Source organism: Nelumbo lutea, chromosome 2, assembly GCF_056320005.1.
Source record: "Nelumbo lutea isolate HS-2025 chromosome 2, American lotus-T2T, whole genome shotgun sequence".
Taxonomy (NCBI): domain Eukaryota; kingdom Viridiplantae; phylum Streptophyta; class Magnoliopsida; order Proteales; family Nelumbonaceae; genus Nelumbo; species Nelumbo lutea.
Window position 1 is genome coordinate 97,171,024 of NC_142685.1, and position 12,396 is coordinate 97,183,419.

The 12,396-nt window shown below is 34.9% G+C and overlaps 1 protein-coding gene across 1 annotated transcript in view; it reads left to right on the forward strand.

Moving 5' to 3' along the window:
* ALB1 (ALBINA 1) overlaps positions 1-12,396 on the forward strand; it is a 34,849-nt gene that overhangs the window by 15,203 nt on the left and 7,250 nt on the right. The window contains exons 3-7 of the mRNA XM_088969383.1: positions 7,077-7,161; positions 7,246-7,562; positions 7,743-7,866; positions 8,562-8,654; positions 9,295-9,390. Of these exons, the coding sequence (XP_088825509.1) occupies positions 7,077-7,161; positions 7,246-7,562; positions 7,743-7,866; positions 8,562-8,654; positions 9,295-9,390 (715 nt within the window). The remainder of the gene's footprint in view (positions 1-7,076; positions 7,162-7,245; positions 7,563-7,742; positions 7,867-8,561; positions 8,655-9,294; positions 9,391-12,396) is intronic.

The window sequence follows — 12,396 nt, forward strand, 5'->3', positions numbered from 1 at the left end:
GGTTGTTTCCCCTCCTTCAGAAGAGCATCTCGCCACTCTCATCATTCCTGAGGTAACAGGTCCTGAAAAACACAATGAGTGGGAAAGAAGGTTATGCTGCAATTCATGGATTTTGTTAAGCTACTAACAGATAAAAGGTTTGTGTTAAGTTTAGGGACATGAAGGACAGAGGATAAGAAAAGGGTGTCAGAGGTCTTTATATCACCTTTACCAGAGATGGGGGCAAGGGACCCATCGGAAGGGATATTTTCTCTTTTCTAGAGAGAAGATGATATGAGCAAAAAAGATTAGACAGGCTGGTCATATGGTCTGATGCACCGGAATCAATAATCCAAGGGATTTTAGAATTACCTGAAACTGAAGTATGATTTGCAGAAGCATGAATACCTGAGTGAGCAAAATCCGATGAAGATGATGTGTTGTTGGAAGGGTGAGTTGAAGAAATCGTAGCTTCCAAGTGATTTAGGAGCCTCCCATACTTTTCAAAATCCAGCTTCATTGCAGCCAACTGCTCAATGGTTGATTTCTCTTCACTCTCCTTACTTCCCCCTTCAGGAACTGTAGCAACATTAGCAGTCTTAGGTTTTCCTACCTGACTGCCCTTCTTAGAGTTATCGTCATTCTTAAACCTATCAGGGAGAAGCTCAGGATGAAGCATCCAGCAGGTGTCCTTTGTATGCCTCGATTTCTTGCAATATTCACACATCTGCTCTCTTTTCTCAGTAGGGCCCTTTGGCTTCATTCCTGTATGTGCAAAATGTTCTGTAGGTGGACTCTGCAACTGTACCTGCCGCCTGCTCTCCTCACTACTTATCATAGCATATGCCTATGAAAGAGTAATATCATCTTTGGCCAAGATATTTTGTCTAATAATGTCAAACTCAGGGTTGAGTCTAGTGAGAAATTCAAACACCCTATTTCTCTTCACCAGCTTTCTATACATTTCAGCATCCTTCTTACTCTCCCATACCACTGTCTCCATAACATCAATTTCCTGCCATAGGGATTTCAGTATAGAGTAGTAGATTGCTACACTCTTCTCCCCCTGTCTCAAGTTCTTCACATCACTTTTCAACTTATAAGCTCTGGCTACATTCAATTTTTGTGAATAGGTCTCAGTAACACTGTCCCATATCTCCTTAGCCGAAGACATCCAGAGATAGTGTTGGCTTATATGAGGTTGCATAGAGTTGACCAACCATCCTATGACAATATAGTTCTTTTGCATCCATTTTTCAAATTCAGGGTTTGTCTCTTTGGGTTTCACCTTACTGCTTGTGAGATACCCGAGTTTTCCTCTACTACAGACATATATTCTTATAGACTGTGCCCAAACAAGATAATTTGTCCCATCTAGCTTGATTGTGGTTATACCAGTCAAAACGAAATCTATTGAGCCAAGGCCAAAAACCGGCACCTGCTTGAACTCACTTCTGTATGTCTCCATCAATCAAATGAAAATCAAAGAACCAGAAATTTTGTCTGATAAACTTACTTGAAGTCAAACCATAACTCGGGTGCTTGAAAAACTAGGGTTTTGCTCCGTCCAATTGTTGGGAGGAAGAGAGAAGATGTAGTCGCACCTACCAGACCAACTCAAATTCTTCCAAACCTGAACCACCCTCCTTTATCAATCACGAGACACCTTCCAAGCACATAGCGCCACACCCAAGCTTCACCTTTCCTGGTAACCTCGAAAACCTCTAGTTGGCTAGGGTTTCGGGCAGCAGCAGAACAACCCCACTTCTTGAATCCAGCCAGATCTAAACTCTCCAAACCCTCTACCAACTAGGCAAGTGATCCTCTATACTATAGAGAATCTATCTCTCCATACACTCCCTTGATTTTAGAGTGTATGGGAACGAAGAAAAAGAAAGAAGAACTAAACCCGCTCTGATACCAAGATGTAAATCAGTCCTCAAATATCAAGAACAAATTCAGGGATTAGAAGAAGTAAAGAACAGGTCCGAACAGCTATACAGGAGAAGAAGATGGCGAAAAGAGAAGGTAAGAGAAGGAGTTGAATTAATCTCCATTCTCCTCTAACCCTATTTTATTAAGATCTAAAAATTAGATGATGACAAGAATGCCCTTAAGTGGGCGGCCAGCTTGGCAGTTACATAAGAGAATAAAATAAGAATAAATAACAACAGACCCATTAAGTGTGGCCCATCAACAATAAAATAAAAGATATTACAAGAGAGGATGTTAGGGCCCATTCGGCCCAGTCTCTTTACAAACTTTAAATAAATAAAAATAATTATAAAAGCTAATATTTTTATTAATTCCACTAATAATTAACAATTATATAGGAATGACAACAGGGTGGGTTCAGGACAGGGCACCCCATCTCTTTCCCTGTCCCATAGTCAAGACACTCTACCCCATCCCCGCCCCATCCCCAGTGTCACGCGGGTTTAGGGAAAGGTAACCAGCCCTCAATGTCGGGTGAGTTTAGGGACAAGGCACCCCACTCCTCATCAAGGATGGAGAATCTACGAATTTCCCTGTCCCGCCCCTAGTATTGGGCAGGTTCAAGTAGAGGTGTAAATTGGGCCGTGTGGGGTCGGCACGACACGACCCACATGTGGCCCACACAAAGTGTGAGTCGTGCCATGCTAATCCACAAGGCGTCCCGGGCTATGCTTCCCTCTTCTAGGATAATTTGGGGGTCGGTTTGGCATGACCCACGGCCTGAGCTTGCACAGGCGCGTGCCGTGTCGTGGGTCGGGCCTTGGGCCAGGCCATGCCGCACACCAAGCCAAGCTCAAGGCAAGGCACCCACTCTCCATCCAAGGTTTTTAAAATTGGACCAGATAGGGAACCGTTTTGGGGTCGAACGGTCCGACTGTTCGATTCGAATGGATGACGGTTCGACCACTTAGGTTAGTGGTTCACTAACAAAATAAATGGTTTTTGGACAAAAAGTTGTTTTGAGGTGAAACGATGTCTAGTTCCCAATTTTTCGGTCTAACCATCTGGTTTGATCTAGTTTTGAAAACACTGTCCCCATCAACCCAATATTCAATTTGATGATAGAAATGATCAAAAGGATATATTGAGTATCAACCACATGGTAAATTTCTAAAAGTACACTAAATTGTCTTTAATATTCAAAAATGTAATTTTATGAAAATTTTGGAAAATTTATTGAACTTGTGTAATTTTGAAAATTTATTCAAATTTATTTAAAATTTTATTAAATAATTTTTCTTTTTAAATGGTTTACTTACAGAATCGTATTAATTTATCTTATAATTTCTAATATAAACTAACCAACAATTTCCTTTTTCCAATATTATACCAATTTATCTTAATAATTTGAGTAATTATTTGTTCAAATTATAGTTTTCCATTTCCCATAGTCATTTTTTTTAATAATTTTCAATAATTTGCAATGAAAATTACATAATTTTTCAATGTTTTCCAAAATCTATCAAATGTAACAAATTTTCCTAAAATTTCCAAAATATTCTAATATTTTTCAATAATTATTTAATGCATTTTAAATAAACTTTCAAATACTTTATATATTTTAATTTCAAAAATGTTATTTTACAAAAATGTAGTTTTATGAAAATTTTTGAAAAGTTTATTACATTTGTGTAACTATGGAGATTTATTGAATTTTTTTAATTGTTGTTAAATATATATTTTTATTTGGTAGTTTACTAACAAAATTACACTAATTTATCTTTTATTTTTCAATATAAATTAATTAATAATTTCATTTTCTAACATTATAATATTTTGTTCCTCCATTTGTATTTGGTTATTAATTATAATAATAACCATAACTAAAATTGTATACTTTTTGATAATTGTTAAATATAGTTCTCAATTTTATAGAAATTAGTTTAAGAGTTTTCAATTTCTATAAAATGTTGTTAATGAGTTAATTAATTGCAATATTTATTAATTTTTGGTAATTTACTAACCATAATTATTAACTTTTGGTAATAACACTATTTAATACTCATTGAATATGGGTGGGATTAAATATTAACTGTATTTAACTATTTATTAATTAATTTGAATATTTTAAATGAGTGAGAGTGGATATAAATTGGGGGGATGCATTTTAGGAATTGATTAGGGAGTGGGGCAATATGATACTTTCCTATTGGTTTAAATGAGATACCTTCGGAGAGAGATTATAGGAATATTTTTAGGTAGTTGGGTGACATGGCTTAATGGGAGTGGTGAGAAGGGGAGAGGAGAGAAAGTCAAAGAGAATGCAGGGTGGGGATAATGGAGCAAGGAGAGGCATGGTAACGGGGACCCGTGCGATGCATGGGCTTTGTTAAGTGAAAGTTAAACAATACAAATACATAAGAGTATATAATTGTTTTATATTTTAACTTTTTAATAAACAATCTGATCAAACTAACCCGAGTTGGTCGGTTTTCTAGTTTTTTTGATCGGCTTTGGTTTAATAAATATATATTAATATTTTATATTTTAAATTTAATTTTTTAATACGGGAAAGTAGGCAAATTCCCATATTTATTAGTCTAAAATATTTTATATCATAGATATAATTTTTGTAATTTATTTTTTAATAATATCATTGTAATTTGTGAAATTTAAAGTTAGTTTTTAAGTTTAAATCTTTTGAACAAAAAACTAAACCGAAAATAGACCCAAATCGATATAACCCGAGTTGGTGGATTTTCACTAATGGTCAATCGGTTTCAAGTGACAAACTGTGGACTTGACCAGATCGATTTGGTTGGCAAAACAGCCCGCAACTGAACTGAACCAATCATTGCACACTCCTAATTTCAACTAAATTTATAGACTAATCTCTAATAAATAAGAATAGTTTAATCTCCAATAATTATTGAAAATTTATAGCAAATGTACACACTCATTGAAATTAAGTTTATAATGAAAATATAATAGATATATAATAAAAATACAATAATTACAAAACTGTACTAAATTAGTAAATAATTAGTGTAACCTCAAATACTAGCTTAATCTCTAATAAGTATTAATCTATAAATTATAAAAAATATATAATCACTAAAAATAAGTTTATAACAAAAATACAATAAATACAATAAATTAAATTTCAAAAGTTAAATAATAGTTGTTTAATCTCCAATAGTTATTGATAATTTTCTATTAAATAACAAAATAAAAATAGATTTATAAATCATTATTGAAAGCATCTTTATAAAAAACAATAAATAATTACTGAAAATAAAATAAATATTAATTATAGTATATATAAATATATAATGAATATACACTATTATTGTAAAATTATTACTAATAAATATAATTTTGTTGATAGTTATTTTCTATAATTATTAATTGATGTGGTTTAAACATTTGCTCTAGGAGACAGGATTCCCATTGTCTTCACCTATGCATCTTCATTGTAACAATTAAGCAGCGTACATATAGCATTTAATCTCGTTTTTCATGAGATAATGAAAAACATGGAGGAGGATTGTCATGAGAATGTTCAGAGTCGTGATATTGATTTTCCCTATATCAAGTCAAGGAGTCAACTATCTAACCTATTTATCAAAGCATTATTATGGAACTGTGACATATACTCTCCAGCTTGAGGGGGAAAGTTGAGAGTATAGGCTGGCTTGTGCCCCATATTATGTTTCCCACATAACAATGCAGTTGCAAGAAGAAATAATTTGTCTTTTACCATTCATTCATTGTACAGAGGAGAGTTAAGAATCAACTCAACTCAGTTCAACTTTATTCCCAACTATTTAGGGTCAGCTGCACATCCACTTGATATCTACCCAGATTCTAATTTCTTAATGCATTACTGATTTTCATGTTTACCAAGCCAAGCCAAGCAGGAAGTAAGGTCATTAGGCATCTACTAAACAACGAGTGAAGATACTCTGCAAGATCTTTTAAAAATCTAAGCAAATCCACGAACATCTTCACCTCTTCTAGAAATCTTGTCAGGGCCTACGACAGTCTTGGGTGACCTTTGTCCTATTGTATGGGCTATCTGGGTGTGGGCTTACAGTAGCACAAATGCTCTTCCATTGAGAAGCCCAAACTCCAAGCTCATCTTGAGGTTCGCAAAGGCAGTGTAGATGTTGGGGAATGAAAAGGAAAAAAAAAATTGTACTAGAATGTACTTGGTGGGTAAGAAGGAATTCAAATATGGTATAGAGGAAATGAGGGAAAAACAAGGGTTTCAGATTTGAAATATAGATGTAAATAGAAAATATAAAAAGAAGAAAGAAGAGGTCACAGATTTAGAGGAGAGAGAGGGAGAACTAAGATACTTCGATCAAGATCTTCACTATACAAACCTAATTCACTTAAAAGAAATACTCCACTCAGTTCACTGAAAGGCTTATGATTCAATATTTCCTTGGTGGTTAGGTCAAACAGCTCATTCAAGTGGATCATACATCAACCAGTTACTTGGATATGTCTGTTGGAGGTGTTGGAAGAGCTGAGTTAAATTTTGGCTGTTGTTCAGATCATGCTTTTATTTTCATGACTTTATAAATAAACTCAGTGAGTGCATGATGGTTTAGATTTATTTTTAATTATATATAATCATATGTTTTTTATATTTCAAATTTATCAATTGACTGAACTATCACCTATTTAAAGTTTGAACAAGTTAATGATTAAATTGTCGAGGTCAGTGGTTTACTGACCAAGTCAACAGTTTTCGGCATATAATAGATTTAGAGTTAGTGCAACCTATTTCGTTATCCAGGTGATGGGTTGGATGGTCCAACCCTTATGCACCTGCTTTCTCTTTCCTCCCTCTGAAAGACTTGAAGAAAACTTTGCCTTACCACCTGTACATTCCATATGTACTTTGACCAATTTGGCATTTTCCCTCTATTTATATTAGCATACAAAAAGACTAATAAATATGGAAGCCCAAACAATTTCCTTTTATGTATGCTCACATAATTGGCTCTTGTTTTTATACAACCTAAGGTTCCTTTTTGTAAATAGCATTCTAAAACCAACTGGGTGGTTAGTCAAAACAAGACAACTTCACAACAATGTTTTATGTTTTTTCTTTTTTCTTTTATATTTTTTGGTTTTTATTTATTTTGAAGGTGGGAAGATGGACTTGCTGACCATGTGGAATATGATGCTGCTGGTAATGTTAAGACTCAGATTGTCCGATCTCCTTTTGTTCAGGTCAATGTCAATGGATGTGATTTTGTCTTTAAGTATTTGCATATAAGCTTTTTCTCAAATACCTTTGGTGTTTCTGTGGTGCAGATACCACTTGGTGTCACAGAAGATAGACTTATTGGTTCTGTTGATGTTGAAGAGTCTGTAAAGACCGGAACAACTGTTTTCCAGCCAGGACTTCTTGCTGAAGCTCATAGGGGTGTTTTATATGTTGATGAGATAAACCTTTTGGATGAGGGTATCGGCAATTTGCTTCTTAATGTTCTAACTGAAGGAGTTAATACAGTGGAAAGAGAAGGAATCAGCTTTCGCCATCCATGTAAGCCACTTCTAATTGCCACTTATAATCCAGAAGAAGGTTCTGTACGTGAACACTTATTGGATCGCATTGCAATCAATTTGAGGTAAATAAAACATTTTAGTATGAACTTTGGCAAAGGTAGCTAGATCTTTTTCAGTTCAAAGAGGTATTGGTTTTCTGTCAGATATTACATTTTAATAACATAGATGTCAGGTGTTGTAAAAATACTTTTTTTTTTTCTATTGTCTGTTATTTTAATGCTGAGACCATGGTTCTTGTGCAGTGCAGATCTTCCAATGAGTTTTGATGATCGTGTAGCTGCTGTTGGCATTGCAACACAGTTTCAGGAACGTAGCAATGATGTCTTTAAGATGGTTGAGGAAGAAACAGATTTGGCAAAGACTCAGGTATGTGGTGTTTCTCATTTATTCTGCTTTGAGAACTTGTAATTTCCATTTGATATTATCTTATTACTGAGTGCACAGATATTTTGTCTGCCTTCAATTCAATTTCATGGATGCAAGTCCAATTCCTTTCAGGATGTCTGTTGATGATCCTTTAATTTATTTCTACAATGTATACATACGTACATACATATATACACTCACTCCCACTCATACATCTTTACATGAGAATGAAGAAATGTTAGATGAATACATACTTAATGTGCATGTGTTTTTACTTCTAAGATGTACATAAGGTTCAAAAAATGCAATTTATATTGTGCAATCCATTAGTCATTCTTCTTTAGAAATTTAATCACATACAAATATACTTGTTTGTAGTGCATAAAATATGAGGGATTGGTCTGTCTGGTTATCAATAAGCCCATGGTTAACAGAATCTATAATCCTTAGAAAATTCTGCTTGGGAATGAATCAAATTTTTTATTCAAATTGTGTCAATTAACATTGTAAAATAAAGTTCATATCTTATCATGCAAAATATGCCAAAGCATCAGTCTATATATTTTAAGTTTTGTGTTGCTAATGCAACAATTCCTGATTCCCTTTTCATGGTGCTTCTTATCAGTAAAATGATGAACTACTTTTTATATGGTACTCTTAGGAACTGGCTGTGTTTTATATCTTTGGCCACACAGATAATTTTGGCGAGGGAATATTTGAAAGATGTCAGTATCAGCAGGGAGCAATTAAAATACTTGGTCATGGAAACTCTTCGAGGTGGCTGCCAGGTTTATCTATTAAACTCTTTCTTGATTTATAATACTGTTCTATGTGTGGTGGTAGACATTTCTTGAGGTAATATTGTGAAAATGATTCATTTTTTAAGCAAAATGTTTCATTTGTATTTTGTGTTCTGAGATATATATTGAAAAGGGTACCCCATTTTCATGTTTTTCTTTTATCATTTTCTCCGCTTTGGCTTTCTATGAAAGTATGTTTTTCGTATTGGAGTTTTCTCTGTATCCTTTATACCCCCTAAAGTTTTCCTTTTTTCTTGTGGTGATTTTTTGGATAATCAACTGAAGGATTACTTGTATTGCAATAAAAGAAAGCTCCTTGCTATTACAAAAAATTGGATAGCAGGTAAAATACAACATAGCTCAAGGCTTTTACCCCAACATGATAAAAAATTTTACAGGTCAATCCTAGGCCCAGGACTGCTCACCAACTCCAGACTTTCCTGCATAACCACTGATTTTGCAAAAGAATCATTCAAGAAATTACAATTCCTGGGACCCACACGAATTTTTTAATAAAATTGTATATTCTACAAATATGTCCTTAAAAAAGGAAATATGATATGACATCTTATAAACATGGAGGAACGAGCATGAATACATGACTAATAAATATTTTTGTTGTTTCCAGGGACATCGAGCTGAGCTATATGCTGCCCGTGTAGCGAAATGCTTAGCTGCTCTGGAGGGACGTGAAAGAGTCAATGTGGATGATCTTAAGAAAGCTGTTAAGTATTTTTTTTTTCAAATACATGTTCACTTATTTGGATGTTTTGTTTGAATCACATAATTAAAATCATGAAAGATGTATGAAATTTATTCTGTGGTGGCAGACACATAGGGTCTCTATTGCAAAATTTCAGCCCCAGATGAATAAGGTTTTCTGTGAGCAAAGAGGAGAAATATAAGGAAAGAAAATAGAGTATACAGGTGTCTGAGTCTATCTGGTGTAGGATGTGAAGGAAAAAAGTCATACAATCTTCATGGTAGTAGGAAGGATAATTAATTATATGAATTATGACAGAGATTGAATGGAGAAGAGAAAGAGAAGAAAAAGGAGAAATGGTTAACCTTTAGAGAGACCAAGAAGAAGATCACCCTAATACCCATAGGTAACCTTAAACCAACATTTTTGTTCCATTGATTCTCATCTGAAATTCCAATTACAATGAATTATTGATACAGATGCAGAAGCAAGGAAAGAATTCATGAGGAATCAAACCAACTTTTATGCCAGTTTCAGAATTTTTGCTCTGTAGGGTATTGGTACCTTTTCAGTTATTTATTTTCTAGTTGTGGGTGTCTTAAAGAATTGGGTTATGTTGCTATTTCAAAATTACTATTTTTGGTAACTCTCGGCTACTATTTTTAGTAAATTACGAGTTACTATTTTTTAGTAATTTCTGATGTCATTAAATTAAGTTTGTCTTAGTGGGATAAGGAAGGTGTTATTAGAGCTGTTTAGGAGTTGGAGTCCCTATTTAAGTGTCCTAATGGGTTACTTATGGAGTTGTCTTAGTTTTAAAGCAATTCGGAGTTGTTTTGGGTCAGTTTCCTAGTCTAAATTGGACTTTGTAAGGGGACATCCGAGTTAATAAGTTGATTCTATAGAGGCATTATAGTGGGAGTTGAAGAAAAGTTTATTTGAAGAAATAAAGTTGGTTTAGTGAGTTCTTGTTGTTACCAGAAATCTTCTCTTTTTTCCCCCTTCTCACTCTTAATTCTTCCTCTGAGCAATCTATCTATCTTCTCTCTCTCTCTCTCTCTCTCTCTCTCTCTCTCTCTCTCTCTATATATATATATATATATATATATATATATATATATACCATCTCATTTCTTGCTCATTCTTTGCTGGACAGAAAACATTCTACTTGCTTTTCCATTCTTATTTTTCATCTCTAATCACCCACAACTCCTCATTCACTTCATAAATCCCACCACCAGATCCTAAATTAGTGGGACCCCTACCTCATCCTACATCATTTAGTAATAATAAGGCCCATAACAAGGCTAATAACAAGTAAATAAAAACGTAACCAATATGGCAGGCTAATAACAAGTAAATTAATAGACTGTTTCTCTACAGAACTCTCTCATGATCTTGTCTCTCAAGCTATGTTTCAGGTCAAAGACATTTGGAGAAAGGTAGTTCCAATGAAAATTAGGGATTTCTGCTAGGAGGCTTTTCATATGAATATAAATGCTTGAGATCTACTTCAAAAGATAAGACCCTAATGGTGCCTATCACCCAATATGTTCTTTCTTATGCAAGGCCAATGGTGAACATTCTTTCTTTCATGTGCTAATTTCCTGTCCATTTGTATCAAATACTTGGGAGTCTTTCTTTTCACTTTTTGGATGTAGGTGGACTCCTCCGTTGGCCTTGGAAGAGACCTTTTCAAGGATTCCTTTTTCTCCCCATCCAAGAGGAGAGGAAAGAACATGTGGAGATGCACTAGGCTGTAGTAATTTGGACGGTTTGGGACATAAGACTACTCCATAGATGACATCATCAGGGATTGGTGTTTTGCTCTTCTTCAGTAAGGTATCTAGTACATATGTACCTATTCATGGAGCATCAAATTTAATTTCGAAGGATACAGTCTACAGGATTCGAGTGAATCAAGAGTGGGTGCTTTAAGGAATAGCCGAGATTACATAATGGCTATATTTTCAGGGTCTTAGGGCGTAGGGACTCGACAAGAGCTGAAATATTAGTGCTATTATACAAGGGACAAAAAGGATAAATCTCTTAACTAAGGCTATGTTTGGTTTGAAGGAAAAGGTAGGGAAAGGAAGGGAAAGGTAGGGATAATATACAAGGTTTGTGAAGGTTTCCCTACCTTTCCCTTCCTTTCCCTACTTTTTCCTTCAAACCAAACACATCGTAAAGGAATTTAGTAGTGGAAGGAGACTCCAAGGAGGTGGTGGGGTGGTTAAAGAACAATGAGATAGGTTCTTTGATTTACACACTTTTCATGAGAGAGATACAGCAGTTAATTGGAGGCATGATGATCAATTCTCAATGGTGTAAAAGATCAGCAGACAGTCTTGCTGATGCTTTGGCAAGGCAAGGAATTCAAAGAAACCAACTGTTTTGGACCTTGATCTCATAGGGTGAATGATTTTAAGTGGATAAATAACTTTTCTTGGGATAGGTAGGAGGTCTAGCCTACCATTTTAGGGTGCAGGGCACATCTACTATATACTGTAATTTGTAACATCTGTCTATTCTTTTAATAAATTAATAAAGATTGTTCTATTGTTGATTGCAAAAAAGAGACATCAAGATGATGGATGAAGCTTGGACATTTTGAACCAAGCAATATACTTCTTATGTTCTCAGGGTCAGCAGGCAATTACATTGGTGACTCAAATAGAGCAGAATTATGGGGTGTGCTAGAACAGGAATCTTCGGCTATGGTGATTTCACAATGGCAGAATTAATAGCAGTATTAAGGAGATTGGGGAAATCCTTGTGCCACAAAGATTTGGTGAAGGGGATTTTGGGGTAATTGTAGGCTGACTGAAGAAACAGCACTGATTCTTGGATGCATAGACACACTATAAAGGTGGTAAAACAACTAGTCTGAGGAATTGATGGCAACCTTTAGATGGACTCAAAGATCAACCGACAGTATGGCTGATGCATCCAAAGTTTTCAGGTAAGGTGAGTTTAGGTGACAGGGGGCATCTTGTTGTCTAGATGCTTGGGCGATGGAGTTTTTTT